Source organism: Gymnoscopelus braueri (genome assembly GCF_963280865.1).
Source record: "Gymnoscopelus braueri genome assembly, chromosome: 3".
In the NCBI taxonomy this organism is placed as follows: Eukaryota; Metazoa; Chordata; class Actinopteri; order Myctophiformes; family Myctophidae; genus Gymnoscopelus; species Gymnoscopelus braueri.
In genome coordinates, this window is record NC_137612.1 from 39,164,657 (window position 1) to 39,187,595 (window position 22,939).

The 22,939-nt window shown below is 41.6% G+C and overlaps 1 protein-coding gene across 1 annotated transcript; it reads right to left on the bottom strand.

Moving 5' to 3' along the window:
- Window positions 1-519: 519 nt before the first annotated feature.
- On the bottom strand, window positions 520-22,650 carry tmf1 (TATA element modulatory factor 1). The gene is made up of 17 exons (XM_080424878.1): window positions 22,141-22,650; window positions 20,548-21,998; window positions 20,344-20,447; window positions 19,473-19,599; window positions 18,882-18,987; window positions 17,102-17,244; window positions 15,772-15,938; window positions 13,737-13,893; window positions 12,711-12,803; window positions 11,392-11,548; window positions 9,626-9,818; window positions 5,566-5,635; window positions 5,172-5,264; window positions 3,088-3,213; window positions 2,600-2,752; window positions 1,914-2,039; window positions 520-1,310 (listed from the first exon to the last, which is right to left on the bottom strand). The coding sequence occupies exons 1-17, from the start codon at window positions 22,274-22,276 to the stop codon at window positions 1,170-1,172; spliced, it is 3,543 nt and encodes a 1,180-aa protein (XP_080281004.1). The 5' UTR covers window positions 22,277-22,650; the 3' UTR covers window positions 520-1,169.
- Window positions 22,651-22,939: the final 289 nt, after the last annotated feature.

The window sequence follows — 22,939 nt, forward strand, 5'->3', positions numbered from 1 at the left end:
ATGAGCACTTAAACCTATGTACATTATACATTGAAAATAGCCGTTCTACAAGTTCACAAAGCTTGTAGATCTGCTATTTTCAAAAAATCTCGAAATAAAATGTGGACACACATATTCAGAATCAGATGGGTGTTGTTAGGGACAATTCAAATACATATTAATTTGGGGGTCCATGAAATATTTGAGAACCACTGGTTAAAATAATAAACAATTGTGAAGTAAGCCCAAATAAGAAACTACACTTTAGAAACAAGCCCAAAAGAAAGCAACTACTAATATTTACACACAACTTCACAGAATAAGCCCAAAGTCGCTTATACAAAGCCGACATGGCAACACTGCTCACCGGAAATCTTACGCCAGCATGCAGTTTATTAGTCACTAGGTGGCGCTGTCGACCAACTTCTTTCTTGTGAAGTGGGAAGTCTACTTTGAAACATGAGTTTCTTCTTTGAACACAAATACTTATTTTCCAACCAGAATATTTGATTAAAATGACATTTAACAAAAAAGTTATATTTCACCACCCAAATAAATGTTTATTCATTTACATATTTATACATTTTCAAATCCAATCTTCAGGATTTTAAGCATAGATTAATATGCTAAACATCTACAATTATTATTTTTTAGTTATAAGGAGCTGAACAAATTATAACTGTACAATAATTATTTTTGTTATATATCTTGAACCATTCCCATTATATTTCAATCTATTCAACTGAAAACCTTTAGTGCAAACATCCTGTTCATCGATTATGATAGTCAGAAATGGTCCACACAGCACTGTGAATCTGATCATGAAAAAGTATTTGTAATAATCTGTATGAAGTCCCAAGGATTTTAAGAGTTGAAAGTTGTGACTGAGTCATAGTGTTGTGATTATCCTTCATCTGTTTTGTAATCTCTATTATAATGCTATGCTGTTACCAACATTACCACTATTCCCAGACATAAATAGCTATAGTATTGGATAATTAAAATGAAACAATAAAAACAAAAATAAAATCAGGATACTCAGACAGATCAACTTTACAGACATCGGTGGAAGTTGTAGGAAAAAAGTAAAATCATCTCTCCCATCTTTTACAGTGAATCTGCATACGCCGATATATTGTTTTTTTTTTGGGGAGCGTCCCAGATTTAAAGATGGAGATTTTTAAGCCAGTCTATGTCTGGTTCTTGAGCAGTTCATCAATCTGGATTTTGTACATGTTCTTGACATCTTCCAGGTCCAGCCTCAGTTCCTCTGCCTCCTCAGCCTTCTCTCCATACATCTGAAGGATGGTATTGTGCCTCTGCTCCAGATCCTGAAAAAATAATACACAACCCAAAACAAAGTTGATCACACACACATCTGGTAGGTGGAATTTGAGGGGCAAACACAAGCATTTTAAATGTATACCTATTATTTATGAGCTCAGATACTACACTAGATGAGCATGTGTGAGCATTTCTACTACCGGTATATGTATTGTATGTATTAAACATGTTTTTAAAACAACACAATACTGCCTCATCAAAGTTGGTATGGTGACTTCATACATTGTCAGACACTTGAATGTGTAATTATATTATCATCATTTTACCAAAATGCAGCTCAAGTGGAGTTAGGAGCTTTTTGACCATTAATGTGGAGATAATCGTTTTGTCCATCATTGATTAAAATGACGAAGTCAGACGGGAAAAAAAACTAAGTTGGAGTTGGGTGGTTTGAACGACAGTTTGAGGATCCAATGGATCCAGGCTTAGTACTACCATCTGAGCAGGGCCCAAATTAGGTTCTGAGAACCTTATCTGAAACAGAGCCATAGCGTATAGTCCAGAACCTGTGAATTATGTTAGATGGCATGACACGGTTCTTATAGCCAAAAAGCGTCAACAGACAACAGCTACTAGCCAACTGCTCTTACGTTGAGTAGAACCTTCAGCCCTGGGATGTCCTTAACCTTATCCTCCATCTCATCGTTCTCATTGGTGAGTCGGACAAGCTCCTCAGCCATGACCGAGCGACTCCTCTCCAGACTGGAGATCTCCAGCTGAGAGAACATAGTAAACATGACAGTGATGGCATACAGTAGCACTGAAGGGTATATGCTCACAGTTTTACAGGTACATGTTGCATAACTTTGAATTCAAAGATGTTATAGTGGTGTTAGAAGAGCAATTCTTGTGTTTTTAGGCAATAATGAATACAAATACAGTAAAATGAATGAAAACTTATAGCACATTAATTGAAACCAGAATTACTAAAGAATAACATTTAGCAGCATGATATAGTAGCAACAAATAAAGGTAAGAAAAAGCACACTTGATGGCATGCTTCAGGGTGATTAATACTATTTGCGTGCCGATATCACACACTGAAAAAAGGTGATCTACAAGTTCATAAAGCGTCCCAACACATTGTGAATTTATAGATCTATTTTTGGTGCGCAACCAAGTATAAATCGGTTGTATAAACACTGTCAAATTGTAACAATTTAAACATATCAGAAGCCAAATGGACAACAAATATAGCTAGACTAGAGTTTATTTAAGGGTTTAATTAATGATGCTATGAAGAGTTTAGCATCCAGTCTGTGGAGTGAACTGCTACCTGCAGCTGTGCTATCTCTCCTTCTCTCCCTTTGAGCTGAGACTGCAGGTTCTCTATGATGTTGGAGCCTCCAGACAGCCTGGCAGCTTCGTATAAGTTGGTGCCACTCATAGACATGGACATAGAGGCCAGCGAGTGTTCCAGAGGGTCATCCTAAACAACACAAAATCATGCAAACAATTCAACTTCAAAAAGGATATTATGCAAATGCTGGTCTTTTGAATTACCTTCGCCAACAGAGTTTGACTGGGGTTCTTTTTTCACCCTGTTCGGTTTGTTCGGTTTGTTCGGTTTGTTAGCAAAATAACTGAAGAATGGATGGCCAGATTTTAATGGAGCTTGGAGGCGAATGTTTATCACGCTGCCCTGAAGAGATCAACTTTGGGTCAAAAGTCAAATCATGACAATTACATAGTGTTGCCGGAGGTTGCACTCTGCTGAGTGCAATTTTTATGTTTTGTATGTGACTGAAGACTGAAGCAGTTTACCTGAGATAGCACAGAGGTATGCAGACCGGCGTTGTCCGGCCCGCTGATGGAGCTGGAGCGCGACAGTGAGTGGGGGGTGGAGGAGGTGGGGGGCTCGCCCACAAAGAGCACCATGGCCTTCCTCTCCTGATGGACAAGCACAGTCACACACACATCAACATTAACTACAGTACAAAACAACACCTATTTAATCTAGTCGAGATTTTCTTATTTTGTTACTTCCCATTTTACAAGTATACAAGAGTAAAATGATTGGGTTTCAGCTCCTTGACATCGTAGCAACAAGAACATTTGCAAACTAGACGCGTCGCAATTCTGGGAAATTGCAAAGTGTGGTTGCGCCGACGCCGGTCGCGGGTCGCCGCCGCCGGGACTTGAGGAATACGCTTGGAGGAATACCGTTGGAGGCCGCGCGACGTGCCATTCGAATTTGGTGCTGATTGGATCCTGCGTTCGTGATACATGGCGTTTTGATTTTAAGAAATAGGCCCCTCCCACTAAATAAATAAGCCCCTCCCACAAATGTAGCGGGCCAATGACATCGTCCTGTAACTCCTGAGATCACCTGCTTTTCATTTTGAGAGGAGTTATCCCCCCAAAAATCATGTTTTGCATCAAACGGTTACGTTTTGCGCAGTTGTGGCGCCCCCTATGGATCAAAGTGGAAATGCTTTTGGTTATTTGTTGAGTAAACCACCCTCGACATGTGATTTAAATTTGGGATCGATTGGACGTTTTGTTCGTGATTTTTGGCATTTTTGGTAAAACGGGCCCCTCCTACTAACTTTGGAAGCCAATTACGGACGAACGGTAAGGACTATCAAAATGCCGTTTGGATATATTTATCGCATGGGTCCATAGATGACCTGTACCGATTTGTGTGAGATTTGGACAACATTTGTAGGAAAAGGAGCAAAAAGTGTGTTTTGAAGAAAATTCAAAATGGCGGAAAATCTATCCTGACGCAAATGGGCGTGGCCTATATGGGGAGATGAGTAATTTTTTATTCTACGACCAACGGTTCAAGAGTTATAGGCCAAAACGTAAAGGCGGCTGTTATAGCGCCACCATGAGGCCGAATGGTGTAATTATTTGTTTAATAATTTTGGATTAAATTATTAACCTCCCCTCCAAATCTGGTAACTCTAGCTCTTACAGTTTCTGAGAAAAAAATACTTGAATTTGAGTTTTTCACTTTTCCATTAAAGTGGATGGGGAAATTTAATGCACTAATAAATCAATATCAATACAACTATGCAACCAATCTCTTAGCAAAATGGATGCACACGATTCCCGGTGAAGCCGTCATTTTGACATATGTCGCAAAATTGGGGAAAAAAAAACTGTGGGAGGAGTAGCGCGGCAAAGTATTGTTTATATGGAATAATAAAGTTCATCAAGTACTATAGTCTGGTTGCCCTGTTAGGGCAACCACACTAATAAACAGCAATAAAATAACAATAGGGAAATAGTAGCAAATAATAGTACTACAAAACACAATAAGTTAGCAATCGCACAATTTTAGGTGCCATGTGCATAGGTCGTACCGTTGTGTGTGCGTGTGTGTGTGCACATTTATTTGTAGGTGCAGACAGACAGACAGACATGAATAAGATGTGGTCTTGTTGCAAACGCGGAACGCCTCCGCCCAAGTGCAGCTTACTATGAAACCCTGCTCGGCTTGTGTGTCTGTCCGTGTGTGTGTGGCTCTGTTTGATTGATTGATTGATGTAGTTTATTTAGTAAGACATGAGAATAGTACATGACAGTACATAACAGTGTGTGCACTGCCTGTGTGCAGCCGCGCCCCCATGTGACTCACGCTCTCATTGGCTCGCACCCCCATGTGACTCGAAACTTGTGGCTCAAATATAGCGGCTGCACTGCCTGTGTGCAGCCGCCAGAGTGCGCCAGAGTGCGCCAGAGTGCGCTACTACAGTGTGCCTGAAATATAGCAGCTACATCAAGCTGCGTTCGCTTCCAGCGTTCGCGCGTCTTACTTGTGGTAAGATGTAGAAAAGGTGTAGATCAAAAGGCTAGTACAGTACAGTAGCTAGAGGATACATTAATACATCATGTATTACCCTTTCCTTGAGGGCTTCTTGTGCTAGGTAGCATTTCTTCTTCTCTTGCTCCACCTTCATCTTCTCCATCTCCAGCTGATTGGTCAGCAGCAGCTGGTGGGTGTAGCAGATAGAGGCAGACATAAAGCAGTTGTTCTACACAGGGAAGTTCACGTTCTCGTTCAGTAGCGCTATTTTCTAATGAAAAACACTAACGGGAGCGTTATTATTATGTTGCGTGTACAGCCCGCCCTCCCGTCCTGTGTACTGGGGGAGGAGATGGGGGATATGAACGATAACGTGAACGTAACAGTTTCAGGACGTGAACAAGCTCGTTCACGGCAATGAACTAGTTCTTTTGAACGATCGATCATGAACGACCCATCACTAGAGAGGGAAAAGGAACACATGGTACCTTCTCTTTCTTTGCATCTTCTATTGCTCGACTGTGTTCCCCACGGAGGTTTTCCAACTCAACGTGCTCCCTAAAAGGACAATTACAGCAATTATTAGAAAACAATAACAATAATAATTAATGATACTAATTAAAAAATGACAGTAGCTGAGAGACTGTGGGTAAAAACGAGTTAATAACTTTCAGAAAACATGTTTCAGATAAAAACAGAAACAATGCAAATATTGTCAGGATCATAAAGAAATTAATGGTTAATAGCCAGATGCTTTCTAACCAGTATGCAGTGACTGTTGAAAACAGATGGGGGAAAAAAATGAACTAAACTGAATCTGTGGTGCAATGCCGAATTATATTTATCCTCCTTTATAATCACACATGGCAAATATTGTAACAGTAAGCTGTTTAGTTTGCTGTCTAGTTTCTAACCAGATAACATAGTGATAACATGGCAATAGCAATGTAGCGGATTACTACATAGTAATGTAGTGGATTGTTGATCAATCGAAACATGAGCTGAGAAAAGAATCTACGAGCTAGCCAGGAGTCGAACCTAGAATCTTCTGATCCGTAGTCAGACGCGTTATCCATTGCGCCACTAGCCCGCCGTGCTGCATTGCTGTGCTCTGACAAAGAAAAAGGCTGAGGCATGCCACCTAGTTGCCATGCACAATTTCCTCCGTTAGGGGGAGGTGATGTTCCCTCTTTATTTCTCTCTTTGTCATTCCTTTCTCTTGTCTCCTTTTATTTCTTTTTTTGCTATTGTTGATATTTTGTTTAAAATGTGATATATTTTTTAATATTATATTACATCTATAAAATGTATTTATTAAAAGCCTGCTGTGTAATGGAGTTCTAACACAGCATTTTACTATTACCACTAAATACAATGCATCTGGTGCTTGTCCACAATTAAATGTTGCAGTTCCAATGTTATTGCAATGTCCACATCAAATAAAATGAACTAAACTGAATATGTGGTGCAATGCCGAAATTATATTTATCCTCCTTTATATCACACATGGCAAATATTGTAACAGCAAGCTGTCTAGTTTTCCTTCTAGTTTCTAACCAGATAACATAGTAATAACATGGTAATGTAGTGGATTACTACATAGTAATGTAGTGGATTGTTGATGAATAGAAACATGAGCTGAGAAAAGAATCTACGAGCTAGCCAGGAGTCGAACCTAGAATCTTCTGATCCGTAGTCAGACGCGTTATCCATTGCGCCACTAGCCCGCTGTGCTGCATTAGGCCTCTCACACAGCACACAAAGCTAAGCCAACTGCCACGCTGCATGACTGCATCCCATGTGGGGGGAGGGGCAGTTCTGTGGGGGCTTTTAGCACCCCCCCCCCTTCCTCACATTACAGTAATTTTTTTTAGCAGACGCTTTTATCCAAAGCGACTTACAATAAGTGCATTCAACATAGGTAGGGAACGAAAACTACTAATCACCAGAAGTCTTAACACATTGGGTGCCAGAGGTTTATTAAAATATTATACTTTGAGTGCCAGGACTTTTTAAACATTTTGAACCTTTTTCAAGTAGTCACAAAATATTTTCAGTGATCACTGTCCTCACGGTGATCCCCTCATTACACACATACAGGTCTCGTACAATCGGGGGGAAAATTTTTTAAACATTCGGAAATCCATTCCATAGTTGCAGCCAGTTGAAAATAGTTAAATTAACATTGTAAAAAAAAAAAGTGCACAGGAGCCGAGATACAGGTTTTTGAAGTCATAAGTTAACCAGGAGGTGGATTGGAGTCTAAATCTTGTAGGAGTGATATTTCCTGTTGCTGTGAAGGAAAAAAAAAAAAAAAAAAAAAAAAGTAATTTTTTTTTTTTTTTCTCAAAAAACGTATATATACGGTTTTGGCACTCAACGTTAGTATGCGCAAAACCGTATATATACGGTTTTGGCACCCAATGTGTTAAGTGAATTTTATGCAAAAGCAAGCAACCAAGAGTATACCTAGCGCTAAGGTAAAAGTGCATTATATCAGCTACCTATTTCCTTAAACAGATGAGACAAAAATTGCAAAATCAAATGAGCAGGAGCTAAAACAAATAAGTGTATCGACTAAACAAGATCCAATAAAACAGTACAACAACAAAACAAGCGTTCGTACAACTAGTTAACAACAAGTAGGCCAGGCAGAGAGGATGGGTAGTGTTTCCTGAAGAGGTGGGTTTTCAGCCTGCGGCGAAAGATGGGCAGTGACTCTGCTGTCCTGACATCAGTGGGAAGTTCATTCCACCACTGTGGGGCCAGAACAGAAAAAAGTCGTGACCGTGTGGATCGGCCAGAAGGACCCTTGAGTGACGAGGCAATCAGTCGCCCCGAGGTGGCAGACCGAAGTGGTCGGGCAGGGGTGTAGGCATCAACCATAGCCCGGAGGTAAGAAGGAGCTGTTCCTTTCACTGCCCTATAGGCTAGCACCAGGGTTTTAAACTGGATGCGAGCCGCTACGGGGAGCCAGTGTAGAGAACGGAGAAGGATAGTTGTGTGGGAGAACTTGGGGCGGTTGAACACCAGACGAGCCGCAGCTTTCTGAACAAGCTCCAGAGGTCTGATGGCAGATGCCGGAGCACCAGCAAGGAGGGCACAACTGGTTTGCCTTGTTCACATTATAGACTAGTTAGTTACTAGAGACCTCTCTACCAGGGAAGGTCTGAGACATTCTATTCTTTTCTATAAAAAAAAGAAAGAAGCTAAGACATTTATTTTTTGCCTTTCTTCTAAGAAGTTTATACATCCAACATTTAGTACAATGGTGTAAGAATGGTATAATACAATGGTGAACCAGAACCAAGAGTTGGAGGTGTGAATGTCATTAACCACTTAAGACTCTATACTATAGTAAAACGGACCAGTTGCACTGTGCTTAGTGCACACTTATCGGATAAAAATATCCGATCTACAACCTTGTGAGCTTGTAGATCGGATACTTTCTGTCATTGTTCCCCCCATAATAGGGATGCTGGGGTTCAAGTGGTTAAAGACTCTGGGACTGAGCTAAATAACCATTGTGAGGTCATTATCATTATTATCTCTGACAACCCTGGGTGAAACACGTAAATCAAGTGAGGTACAAAGAAATTCAGGCATTGACACAATATAAACAGAGTATACAATGGCCAAAGGCAAGTTCTTAAGTATCAATCTAATGCAACCTAAGATGAGCCCTACAGGCGTGAATCCTGTTAAAATGCAGTACTAAATGCGGCTCTGTATAATTTTATCTTTTAAATGAGAAGCATCAGTGTCGTTACAGAGAGGTGAGAAGTTACCCTGCTATACATTTCAATGGAAGCCCCACCACCAGCTGTCGCACGAGCCACGCATTTCACAAAGAGTATGTTTAGATGCAGCAAGACTGTACGGCAGCTCCCTGGTGGTCTAGTGGTTAGGATTCGGCGCTCTCACCGCCGCGGCCCGGGTTCGATTCCCGGTCAGGGAACGATTATTTTTAAAAGCCCTACTACGACCACCTTCTCAAGCCCATTCTCAAAACTCACAATGAAAGATTACCCGTTAGTGGAATAGCCATCAACATATTGTGTGTGTATGTAGTGGTCTCTTTTGTGTCCACAGAAATGTCCTTACGGCACTTCTATTTATTTTATCCACGAGTGCTGGTATTCTCTTTGATTGTAAAGGAACTTTTCTAGACCATGCACCCATTAAGAACATATTTAATTAAGTTAGAAGAAAGGGCTTGTGCTTCGCATTCTCCTGCAAATGTGTCTCTTGCACAAAGTGGTCTATTGAAAAGCCCCTTGAGAACACTGTACCTGCAGCTACTTTCACTTTAAATCCACCTCATGGCGGCATACTATGTACACACCTGCATATGATGCTAATGTTCTAAACATCATGTACAAACATGCTATTACATACGCTATATGTATATATTGTATATATATATATATATCTTACTTGTTTATTTAACCTATCCCACATTTTTTTCTATTTTCACTCACAAAATAATTTTGCCCACTTCTTTACAACTGTGATGTGACAATAAAGCTGATTCTGACTGCATGTTACCTGCTGCCCTCATCCTCCAGCTTCTCCCTCTTCTGCTTCTCTGCATCCAGCTGTCCCAGGACGCGGCCCTTCTCCTGACGCAGCAGGGAATTCTGGGACTCCAGAGAGGCCAGCTGAGCCTTGACGCCGAGCAGCTCGTCGGTCGCGGAGCGTTCCTTCTCCACGGCCACGGCCAGCTGAGCCTGGGCGTCCGCTGAGGAGGGGTAATGCACAGAGGGAACCATATTTTAGACTATTGTTCAGACTAGGGCAGTGGTTCTCAAACATTTTCATGTCAAGGACCCCCAAATTTATGTATTTAGCCGCAGACCCCCCATCTGAAAATATTGTGTGCCAGGAACCCCCCCGTGCAAGATTTGTGTTAAAATATATAAAAAATATCCCACATTTAGGACCCATCTGCACCGGTTCCTTCTCTGTGGTTTACCTCCTTGGGTCAACTGGCCGCATATGAAAGATTGTCTTATAGATTGCTCAACAGGATGGATAAATATGATTTAAAATGGGGACATTATCATCTACATGCTACGGGTCTTGGATGACGTTTCCGGCTCAGTGTGAGCTTCAATAACCATAAAGTGTCTTGGTTTAGATTTGTCTGGGGGTAGGGCTGAGGTGGACTGCGGGTGGTATGCTTCTGTGCACTGTATTTTTGATTTTTCTCTTTGTTGATGTCTTGTATTATGTGTATGGTATGTCTTGTCTCGTTTAATGGTTACATTGGTTAGTAATGTCGTTATTTTAATAAGAATGTTCTTGTGATGTTTATTGTATGTCTTGTCTAAAATATGCTTGCATTAACTCATTCACTGCCAGAACTTCTTTTTTTTTGCGTTTGCCCACTGCCAGAGATTTTTCATTGAAAAAAAAAAAGTACTCAGGAGCCGAGATACAAAATGTTTAAGTTTTAAGTTAACAAGGAAGTGGATGGGAGTCTAGATCTTCAAAAAATCATATCTCCTTGGTCTTTGGGTTAAAAAATTAATAAATAAATAATAAAAGAAAAAAAAAGAAAAAAAAAAGATTTTCTTCGTTTTAGTCGTTCTTGGCAGAGGGGGTTAAAGGACAAAAGTCGTTTTAGTCGTTCTAGGCAGGGAATGAGTTAATGTTGAAATAATTCTCTGTATGTTTGTCTAAAAAAGAAAATAAAGTACAAATCATAAAAAATTAAAAAAATCCCACATTTCTTTTTCATTTTTTTTAAATAGCAGATCTACAAGCTCACAACGGATCAAATTACTTTTTTCAAATAGCTAATGTATCATAGGGTTAAAGTGGTTAAACAGATTTTGATGCTATATCAAATTTACCTGGGGACCCCTTGGAACCCCTCAAGGACCCCTGGGGGTCCCCGGACCACACTATGAGAATCAATGGATTAGGGTAAGATAGCAATTTATAAATACTGGCCTAAATAAAGTGTGGTGTCTGTGGACACCTAGGGGTCCTTGAGGGTGTTGCATCAAAATCAGTTAAATCACATTAACCCTAATTTATATAAAATCCAAAATAGACTACTATCTACAACACACATCGATTCGCAATGCGGTTTTGTGAGCTTGTATATCAGCATTTTTTTTAATTAAATCATGAACAATTCTGAAAAACTTTGCAATAAAAAAATAATAATTATGGGGCTATCTGTTATATATCTGTTATTTTCAGATGGGGAACCGTGGCCAAAAACAAAGCAACTTGGGGTCCTTGACATGAAAATATCTGGCCAAAATAATATGACCCTCCTCCACTGAGACTCTTGTTCTCACCTAGCCTATCAGAGATGCTCTTCTCCAGCTTTTCCCAGGATGCTGTCTGGCCTCCCAATGAGGCCTGCAGGTTCTCAATCTGCCGGAGAAGAGGCCGCGTTGCAGAGGTAACACCTTGACTCAACTCCTGGTTCCTGGTTTCTGCCTCCTGCAGTCGCTGTGGGGGGCACGACAAAAAAAACATTTCAGTTTTGGTTATAAATATCTCTTAAAAAATAGAATGGGAGAACTCGTCAGTTGAAGAGTTCACAGTTAACCATTAAATCACGCTGAGGAAGGCTGTGTGCCGAAAAGGTCAGTGTTTAATCTGCTGCTGGTGATTTTCAATAAATAAGAGATCATAAAGGGCCAAGTGAGTGCTGGTGATCTTTTTTTAAGTCATGCGAAATGTATAAATGAGGCATTGCTGAAGTGTCCTGGCTTTTTTGATTGATTGAATACTTTATTAGTCAGAAATGTAAACAACACGTGGTACAGTCAGACATTAACTCATTCAGTGCCATTGACGTCACGTTTTTATAAGCCCAGGGTGCCATTGTTTTGTTTTTTTATGTTCAGAACCCAAGATATGATGATTTGAAGATTTGCTGCTCCATTCACTTCTTGTTTAACTTCTTACTGAAAAAGGCTGTATCTCGGCTCCTAAGCACTTTTTTTTTTACAATGTATCTTTGGCCTTGGCACAGGGGTGATATAATATAATAATTTTTTAGCACTGAATGAGTTAAGGCTAAAAGGATAACACAAAAAAAAAGGTCCTGGGGACTTGTTTCCATTGTGGTCCTATGCATTCAATTCATCAACATAGCATAAAAGATAAACACTATAGTACAAAAGGAGAAAAAAGGAGAAACGGCGGCAGTGAATGACACCTCCTTCCGATGGGAATTTTCTTTTAGGTCAGTTTTGAAAGAAACCAGTGATTCAGAGGTATTTTCATATTTTTTTAGCCAGTGCCAGAGTTTTTAATTGAAAAAAATAAAGTACTCAGGAGCCGAAATACAGCATTTTTAAGTTTTAAGTTAACAAGGAAGTGGATAGGAGTCTAGATCTTTGAACAATCATATCTCCTTGGTCTTTGGGTCAAATTAAAAAAAAAACGAAATATATACATATTTAAAAAAAATCACTTCACGTAGATCTACGCGATTGGCACGTGGCGGCTTTAAATAGGTTCGCGTAGATCTACGTGATTGGCAGTGAATCAGTTAATGGATGGTGTCAGGACATTCCACATTTTGGTGGTAGAATGAGAATTTTCACATGTTTGTTCTAAATTTGGGTGGTACGTGCTGTTGTGTTGTGGCTCTCTGCCTTACCTGTTGCAGCTCACTGATCTCGTCTCTCAGGTAATCCTCTTTCCTGCCCTGCTGCTGCTCTGCCCGCTGTAGGGCCATCCTCAGGTCAGCCACCTAGTCAGGGGAGGTGGAGAGCGTTTTAGGGGGAACCATAATTGTTTATCACGGTAAAAAAAAGAAAATCACATAATCATATCGCAGACCGTTTTCTTATGTCTACACCAAATCTCTTCACCAAAAATGTTCCCCCCCAGAATATGAACGCTGGGGTGCAGGTGATTAGATTTTTGATTTGACTTGATTTTGGTAAAAGAAATACAAGTTCCAACTCAATATAACTTATAAACCAGGATGTTAAAGTTAATGAAACACTTATTTCCAAAGTGGTCTTGAAAAAGGAAGAAAGATTATCAAAAGTGGCATTTTTTTAGTTTTAAGCATATTATTGCAATAATTATCATTAATCGCAATTATTTTGGCCACAATAATCATGACATGAAATTTTATCTAATAATAAAATGTTATAATTTAATAAATCGTCCCATCCCTAAGAGCACTAAGGACTGATGCTGCAGCTACTATTGGGTGTTCATTTTCATTTTCCTAAACATGTAAATGGGAAGTAAGTGGTATGTGGCAAAAATAACTCTACATAGTATGTGTGGTATTATTGTACCTAAAATGTTGTGTTCACAACTCAAATATTTTATCAAATCAATCCAGACGATTCACAAGCCCTTTACAATACATTAAATACTATTTATGCCTTATAGAGAGTAATTTGGCTTGGTGTAGGAAATGTGTAATAATCAACTTGCCTTACCTACAAGGAATTTAATTTGGCAGGTTGCTCTCCATATCAACATACACAAAGTAATAAAAGGATCACAAATGATATGAAAGAAATAGAAAATCAGGCCTGTGCCCTGGTAGGTGGAGTAATTACAGCATCACAACACAATATTGTGCTAAATGCATAATATTTGCTGCCATGAATTCAGGGACTATAATACAGAACACTGCATGCAGAGAATGAGCCACTGTTACCTGGTTAGCCAGAGCCTCCTGCTGCATACGGGCCTCCTCTTGGGCTTTCTCCAGGGCCACGCTCAGCTGCTCCTTGACATGGGTCTCCCTGCTGAGAGTTGCCTCCTGGGCCTCACTGGCCCTGCTGGCTTTGGCCTTGTGGAGCTCTGCCAGCTCCCTGGGGACATAGGATGTGTAACGTTGCTGTCATGCTGAAACCTCTTATCTGCATATTCTAACTCCATATTCTAAACTTTGTTTTTTTCCCCCGTAAATTAACGCCCTACTTGATCATACTACCGCGTCACACAAAAGCATCAAAAGTAGCAGATCCGCAAAATCACAGCGCGTAGTGGCGAATTTTGAGCTTGTAGATCTGCTACTTTTGCCGTTTTTGAATTTGAATCCTGAAAAGTAACAGTTTTGGACGAGAACCATCACGGCTGAGTCTTGTTGCTGCCGTCAAACTGCTACATACATACAACTCTTCAATTGTAACCACACGCCACAGTATTCAATGGATCTTTCATTTCTATAGTGTTACTGTTGGATGTGGTGAGCTCCGAGTGAGTAACGCGTTAGTAGTTGATTAACTATTCATTCTTGAATCTATTGCAAGAGGTGTTGGGGATGACAATTCTCCATTGTGTGGGATTCATGTATGGTTAGCGGTCCAGGTTAGCAGCTATTCTAAACACTTATTGTGCATTAATCACTAGTCTTCATGACGATTCAGAGGAACTGCCCTTCCCATCTACCATGCTGTACACATCCTCAAGAAAGACACTAGACTGACAGTTTTCAATTAAGCACTTTGTCCTCACCATCTATAACAATGATGGCTGTTCTATATCACTTAAAATATTAATAAATAATTATTCTTTCAGTAAATAGCCTACAGCAGACCCGTTGAAAGAGAGTTACCACATGCTTTGATTTTGCCGCGACCATGTGATTCATGTGTCGTGCGTGCTTCATCAACACCCATTATGAGGATGACGATTCAATGTTTGAATCCAACTATTGGTTGCCAATAGTTTCGGCAGTTGGCAAGTGTTGCTCTTCTCTTGTTATCTCTTAGCACACCTAAACAAATTTCAAATCAACTGAGTGTCGTAATAGCTCTTGCCTACAGTAGATTAAGGGCCCTATCTTGCTCGCCGCCTTACCCCTTATGCCTAAACTTCTTTGGCACTTTGTACTATTTTGAAAAGCATCTTCAAATAGTTCAACAAGAAGATCTACAGGCTCACAATGGCTATTTTCACCATTTTAAAATGTTTTTCAAAATAGCAATAAATGGCAAAAACGTTTAGGCACAATGTGTGTGTGTGTGTGTGTTAAAACCATACACAGAGCTACTGAAAACCCATGCAACTCACCTAACATGCTGAGTGCTGACTACCTTAGCGGCTATACTGTACTTCTTTGTTTACCCTGGAACCCATTAGAGTTGTTAACAGAAGTCTTTCATTGTTCTAGTAACTTGACACTAATTGCAGCTCCTCGCATGCACATGTTTTTTATGTTAGGATGTATTGTGCGCATAATGCAAAGTGATACTTTGAACAGGTGCCACTTTCGGAGCACATATAATCAGATCTTCAATCTGACAGAGTTCATTGGGATTGATGATAATCCCTGCATGTACAGTAAGAGTAGCCGGTGCCATCTGAACTCATTCTGGTACCCGAGTCTGCCTCTTTGTTCTCTTAGGAGTCTATTCTCCAAACTCTTCCATAAGGCCTCACAGTTTAACTCTTCAGAGGTCTACTGTTGAGTATCTAGTAGTGGTGTCACGATTGATTAAAAGAAAATTGATCTGATACAATTTCAGAAAATAAATAAAGAACTCTTAATATGTGCTATTTACAACTTCACAAAAATGTGAACGCTCATCTTTGTTCCATGAAGATGGAAAGTTACGTTTTTGACTGCTGGGTAAACCTTAAGCAATTTCAAGATGTCAGTTTGGGTTCGGTCAATCTGGGTACCCATTCTGTAAAAAAAAAACATTTAAATTAGGTATTAGTTGAGTGTTTATGAGTTTATGTACTTGTAAGAGCTGTCCAGAGCAGACTGGAGGCTCCTGTTGTTCTCCTGCAGCTCCTCAACGTCAGTCTGCAGCCTGCTGAGCTCCTTCTCTTGACGCTCCACCACACCGTTCAGCTTCTTGATGTTCTCCCTGTGTTGCTTTTCCACCTCCTCCTTCCCGTCCAGCACCTATACACACATACAGTATCTGTACATAGGCCTAGGTCAACTATATGATGCAAATCAAAAGGCAATGCTCTATGAGTTGAACTATGTATTTTATGTCTAATATTGATATATGTCCAACCTTTCCATTTTAGTGTCATCTTGGCCTAACTCAGTCATGCCAAACTTTGGCTTCCCAAATCCTTGAACCTTATACCATATTTCTCCTCTCTGTGGGTCTTGTTGAAATGTCATATCCATGTTACCTTGACGCCGAACACATATATATGTTGACTACAGTTTTAGTAATATGTCAAGCTGTCACATATTCATCCAGAAACCATGCCTGTGTGTGTTTTGAGCTCAAAGGAACGCATGCAAGGTCACTGATTATCTTTTGAGGAACGCAACAACACCTCCTTCAGCGACGACTGGACGACCGGTCAAGAGATAAAGACCCAAGGTCAATGTGTTGTCAAGACATTTGGACGCCGTTTGTCTGAGATAAACTGTGGCACATTATCACCGTGCCATCTTCCCTCTCAATCTATGAGCTGGCTCCACATGGGCAGCTGTCATCGTCAGAAATTATGTGGGATAACAATTTCCATTGTGTATAACTATTGTGATCATTGACTGTTTAGTCAAAGAGAGCGCTTAGCCTAGAACCATCGGCACTGCAAACCCATCTGCTCTCTTGAATACAGTAATCTATTACTATACAGAATCATGGCTGTGTGTGTGTGTCTTATTGCTTCTGTGAAATTAATCAGAACTTCATGGGTAAAAAGATTCTTATTTTTATAATTATGTAGGCTTCAAATTCCTACACTTATCAATACCCATGTTGTGCTTACTGGCCTAACTGATAGTAAGTGATGAAGAACTAAGTACATTTTTATACGGAATCTGCAAATTAATTGAAAGAAAACCACAACTCTCACAACCAACATTTTCAAACATTGACAAAAATGTTCAAAAATAGCAGATGTTCAAGTACTTTTCCCCATTCGCCATACGACGCCCAAGTACACTGCTCAAAAAAATAAAGCGAACACTTTGATCCCTTAATTCTTTCATTCATTATGTACACAGTTCATGAAAAAACTCAAAAGAATTAAGGGATCAAAGTGTTCCCTTTATTTTTTTGAGCAGTTTATATAGGGCTGAAGTGGGTCAACCATCACCTGCTGCAGATGTTTGAGCTCCTCCTCCTGTTCCTTGAGCTTCTTGCTCTGTTTGATGATCCTGGTGTCGCAGTCCTTCTCCTTCACACGCAGCTTCTTGATGATGTTGGAGTGCTGCAGCTGCTGCTTGGACAGCTTCTCACCTGCAACATGTTTAAACATATGTACATGTATCTCAGACACTGAAGGGTAGAAGGCCCCATGATTGTACTTGCCTCGTCCGCGCTGCACGAGAGACAGTGGACGGTGGGCGCGACATGGTTGTGAGCAATTCTTGATGAATTGAATACACAGGACCACAATGGAAACAAGCCCTTAGGGCTTTTTGTATTATCCTTTTAGCATCATTGTATAATCATACCACTGTACTATTTGCAAACTGTTAATAAAGTATTCAATCAATCAATACTACAGACATGCACACGTTCAAAAGCAAGAATCTAATATCCTAAAGTTCGTCCAAACAACTGAAGGACTGAAAGAGCATTATGAGTTTTATTTCATGTTATCCTTGTAATAATTGTCAACTGTGATGTCAGTCAGACAATTGTGGAGACCAGGTATAGACATACAGTACAAGGACTGGTCCACGTCTCCATTTCTAGGTTAAATGTCAAGCAGAACGCCTTGATGTAGGTTTGTAGTAAGGAATGTGATGACTTCAGTGTGTTGAAAAAAGTACAAAAGGTGAGCTATGCTTTGTTTGAGCTATGCCTTAACAGAATCACTTGACAAGAAATACAGGACAGCATTATCATAAGAGGTCTACTGCCCTAGTTTCACTACATCTTACATCAATTATTTCTATGCATTCCTGTTATACTCTGAAGATCTCAGATTCTAATATATTTCTTCAGCAAAGCATCAAGAAGTCTTTTTTATTCCGGTTTTTAATTCTGTTCAACTTGTATTCCATTTAACAAAACCGCCTCTGCTCTAACAGTGTGTACTTTATGGCCACGCATGAAAAAACTAATTTGTATTCACATTTTTCAAAAAGGATTATGTTGCTATATATATATAGCAAGCAACAGCTAATGTGACACAGAGGTGTTCCTGGCTTGCAATGTATAACACCGTATAGGTGTTCTAGGTCTAAATTGGTTTTAATACTCTCGATTTCCAATTAATTAAGAAAGCTCAAAGAGGTTCCCCAAATCCACGCAGTATAGCCGATATTACGCAGACAAGCATGCACTGTTCAACCGAGGAAGTATGTTTTTTTCCCCTTCTAATTCATGACACCAGGGAGCTCATTAAATGCTACTTCTGTGATGCACTGCCTTGTTCACGGACTCAGCAAAAGACGATGTGACAAAATACAAGTTCAGAATTTGACAGTTGCTGCAGAACACACAGCTGTAATGACTGATGCAAAACTGCACATCTAAGGGCATTCGCAAACATCGACATCATCAACATTCAAACAATTGAGGCTACCACAGCATTAGACCAGATATCACGTGGCTCATTGATTACCCTCATTTCCAGAGTGATTAACAAGGCCTATAACTCTGTAATTACTGTTGGTATCTACAGATAATACTTACTCTTCACTGAATGTTGACCTGAGGATGTTAAAACAAAGTGTCATTCCCACTACCTCTGGGTGAGTCTTTCAAGTCTAAGTCCCAAATCAAAGTCCAAGTTTGATTCTGTGAGAAGTTTACACACAGCTAGAAAACGGTATCTTTGAGGCCGTGTCTTGGTTAAACTCACTGTGACATGAGGATGGAGGAGTAAACAAGGAATTGCAAGCATACAGTATAATGAGCCTCACCTTCCTCCAGCAGGCCTCTGATCAGCTCCTCTTTCTCTCTGATGATCTCCATCGTCTCATTGGAGTTCAGTCGGGTGGAGAGCTCGTCTCGCATGCCCTTAATTTCCTGTGGAGGAGAAAAAGCAAGATGGCATGGTCACAGACACCCCTGCTTGTCTTATGTTGTGGTTGTCATGCAACATTAAAACAAACCACCAACCTGACATATCTGGGTTTCTCATATGAAAAGGAACTAGCTAATTACTCAGATCTCATCACAATCAGAGTAGACCGTTAGAGCATCAAGCTGTTGGGGAATCACCTTAAAGTAATGATCTTTTAGTTATCCTGATGAAGGCATTGTTGCAGCAACTTGCAAGTGTATTTTCTATTCTTGCCATGCATGAGCCATACTATTACAGGCTTTTAGATTTTTCCACAAGAGTGCCTTGGTCTCTTCCCTTCTTGTGCCATTTAATTTTGTCACCGATTTGCACCAAAGAGCGCCTTGCCAAACAGATGCGCTCCTTTCTCTCTTTCTTCTACACCTTATCTAAGAAAGATGACAGTCAAGCAGCGCCAAAGGACATTAGTGTGTGTTTACTGTGTTACCTTCTTAGCAATGTCCCTCTCCTTGCAGGCCAGCTGAGCCTTCCTCTCTGCTTCAGCAATGCGCTGTGTGAACTCCTCTTTCAGGGACTGGACGGTAGAGCTCTCCTCCTTCAGGCTGAGCACTTCACTGGAGATCAAATTACACAAGCCCCATTCAGATATATGTACAGGATTTGCAGGCAATGTGTCGGCATATTTGATTTTGGTGTCACGTGTGAACGTTCAACGAATTTTGAGTGGCGGCAATCTTGTTTCGGCATTTATGCCAGCCTGCAGATGGATGGATCATGGATGCTTTAGTATATTGATAATTCTCATCACCAAATGCCTGACTGTCATATACACGAGTACAAGTATTGTAAGCAACTATTCCAACGAGAATGAAAACGGTTCATACTGTACAGGAAAATAGGCCATGTGAGAACGCTTCTCCTATTGCTCCTATATGTCGACAACTTATGTTAATTGGTTTCCCAAAAATAACGGTATCCATATCTGAACATAGCTACAGACAGACTCCAAAGCTCACTGGCAATATTCAAACTGATGGCTCTAGAACACTGAATGGACTGATACTGTTTGACCGTATCGCATTATCACATACACAGTCACACACAAACACACGTTACATAAGAAGACCACAATGGAAATAAACCTTCAGGCTTTTCTTGTGTCTTATGCTTCTATTCTGACTTATGTATGCATTTGTATGTTGTTGCAAAATCCTGTTGCATGTCATGTGAACATGGCAAAGTGTGGCCTAAAACAAATATTTGGATCCGGCGGTAGACTCAAACACAAAGTATGGTGTGTGTGTGTGTGTGTGTGTGTGTGTGTGTGTGTGTGTGTGTGTGTGTGTGTTCCAACTCACTCTTTGAGGTTGTCACATTCTTCGTCCAGCGTAGCTTTATCTTTGCTGACTGTAAGCAGCTGTGACTCCCTCTTCTCAAGACGACTTGACAGCTCATCAATCACCTACACAAAGAGTCAAATATTTTTGTCAATATGAAATACTACAATTCAAGTGTTTTGATTGATACTACCAGCTACACAAGGATACAACACCTGTTGCTACCTTTTGTAGCACCAGAATCTGGCACGTGGACACACTTTTCATCTCTTCTGTGATTGGCTGTGTGGGGTCCCCATCAGCATCGGGGGTAGCACCTGGCAGTGTGAAGTTGACCTCTGCTTCTTGCTCCATCAGGTCTTCGAGCTGCTCACTGTTAACAGGCGTGGCGCTGCGCCCACTCTCCTCCATCTCATCCACTGATTGGTCCCTCATTGTTTCATTGAGCGCCTCGTCCTCCTCTTCCTCCTTCTCCCCCACCACTCCCATCTCCTCCTCTTCTTCCTCCTTCTCCCCCTCCACTCCCTCCTCCTCCTCCTCATTCTGAACCTCAGCTGGTGGTGACACGTCCGTGGGGGTGGAGCTAGTGGTGACGGACGCGAGCGTCCGACTCCCGGGGATCTCGTCGTCCGAGTTGACCTCGCTGACACTCCGGCTGTCTAGCGACTGCACGCTGAACGAGTCAATGCGCTCGAAAGCGTCCGAGGAGGAGCCGCAACTCTCCGTGAGCTTGGGGTAGTCCTCCTGGCGGGGGAAATCGCTGCAGGTGGAGGCAGAGAGAAGCTGAAAGGAGCCCTGCATCAGGTGGAGGCTGCCCTTGCCGTCCGCCGACTCCTGCCTGGAGCTGGCCGAGCTCTCGCTCAGCACGCTTTCGTGGTCCAGCACCTCGATGTCGCTGGTGGTGGAGGTGCCCGAGGAGAAGGCGCTGACCGGAGGAGAGGGGGTGTCACTCTGACGGTCCTCCGTCTTTGGCTCTTTAGGATCCAGGAGGACCTCCTTAGGGAGCGACGGGGCCGAGGGGTCGGATGGGGCGGAGCTCTCGGGTTCAGCGGTGACAGCAGGAGGTGCAGAGGGTGTCTCGGTAACATCCAGTGGAACCTGTTGTTCTGTGGAAGTCGGCGACTGTTCCGTGAGCGAGTCCACATAAACAGCGTCCTCAGTAATGTCCGTTTCTACCCAGCTCATACTGGTGGTTTCGCCGTCAACCTCACAAGGACAATCACTTGGAGATGAATCCGGAGACACAGGCTGGAGGAGGATGTTGTCTGGATGTGGCGAGGATGGTGTGGACTGAGTCTCATCCACCTGGCTCTCTCCGGCCTCCTGGTCCTCTCCACTCAGATCTGTGGGTCCCGGAGTGTGAGGTTCTCCATTGCCGTCATCGATTACAGTCTCCCTGCTGCTCCTCTTCTTCTTCTTCTTCTTCTTCTTCTCGTCTTGCAGCCGTCTGCTGGATTTAGCGGGGGGCACTGACACGACCTGGAGGTTGACACCCTCGCCACCAGGGGGTAAGAAGGCACTGAAAAAGCTCTCCGTCTCTTCATCCAGAACAGTGCGGGTGACAGGAGTGGTGATGGCCTCAGACGAAGGAGGCGGAACGTCAGTGGGCTCCTCTAATGGAGAGTCCCACTCTGTCGTCCCCCACCCTCCGCTTAGCGGTGTCTTCATGGGCAAATCTGATTGAGAGGGGTGAACAAAATTATATAAAACAATCTCAGCTCAGATGATAACAACCTGACAGTCACATAGACCCAAGTTGGCTGTTACACAAACAAGGGTCTATAGCCAACATTACACGTAGTAAAAAGGGCCACATACCATTGTAGGGCATGACAACAGTATCATTCCATTGGTCCTCCTCTTGGATGTCCAGGACTCGATCGATGGACTTCTGAGCGCTGTTCAAGGCTTGTTTAGCAAAAGTGGACAGGTGGGATGCGTTGAACCAACTCATCTTTTGACAGTTAGTTCTCTAGCGAACAACACGTCCACTGTGTGTTAATGAGAGTAAGTTAACCATTCTTGTATGCTACCTGTAACTAGTAGTTAGTTAGCACAGCTGTAGACAACACTAACTAGTAGTTAGCACAGCTGCAGACAACACTAACAGACAACACTAGTAGCTAAATGTCTGTTTGGCAGGTTAAAACCCCCAACTAACTGCAAGTCACTCGAGTAGAACGACAGCTTAGCGTTCCCAGCTCTCTGTCTAAGATCGCCGCTTCGATCAAAGCGTGGACATTCCCATAGTTCGGAGTTTCTCTCGGCTTTTTCGCCTGGCCATCGTCGTTTGTTTTGGTCGTCTCAACTTGTTAGCCCAGCTGCTAATGTGTTAGCCCCGTTGCTACTTCCGTTCCACGTATAGCATCATGACGTCATGATGTGGGCTGACTGGTCCTGGTGTCAAGTCCTCCCATGATGATGACCTACATCAGTGGTTCTCAACCTGTGGTTCTCAACCACAGGATTCTAGGGGGTTCCCACTCCCCAGATGACAGTAATGTGACATGGACAGGACTTTTAAGACCTTTTTAATACCTTAAAAAAAAGAAAGAAAGAAAAGAAAAAAAAGACCATAACTGCATCAAATGTAATCAACAAACTATACTATAAAAAC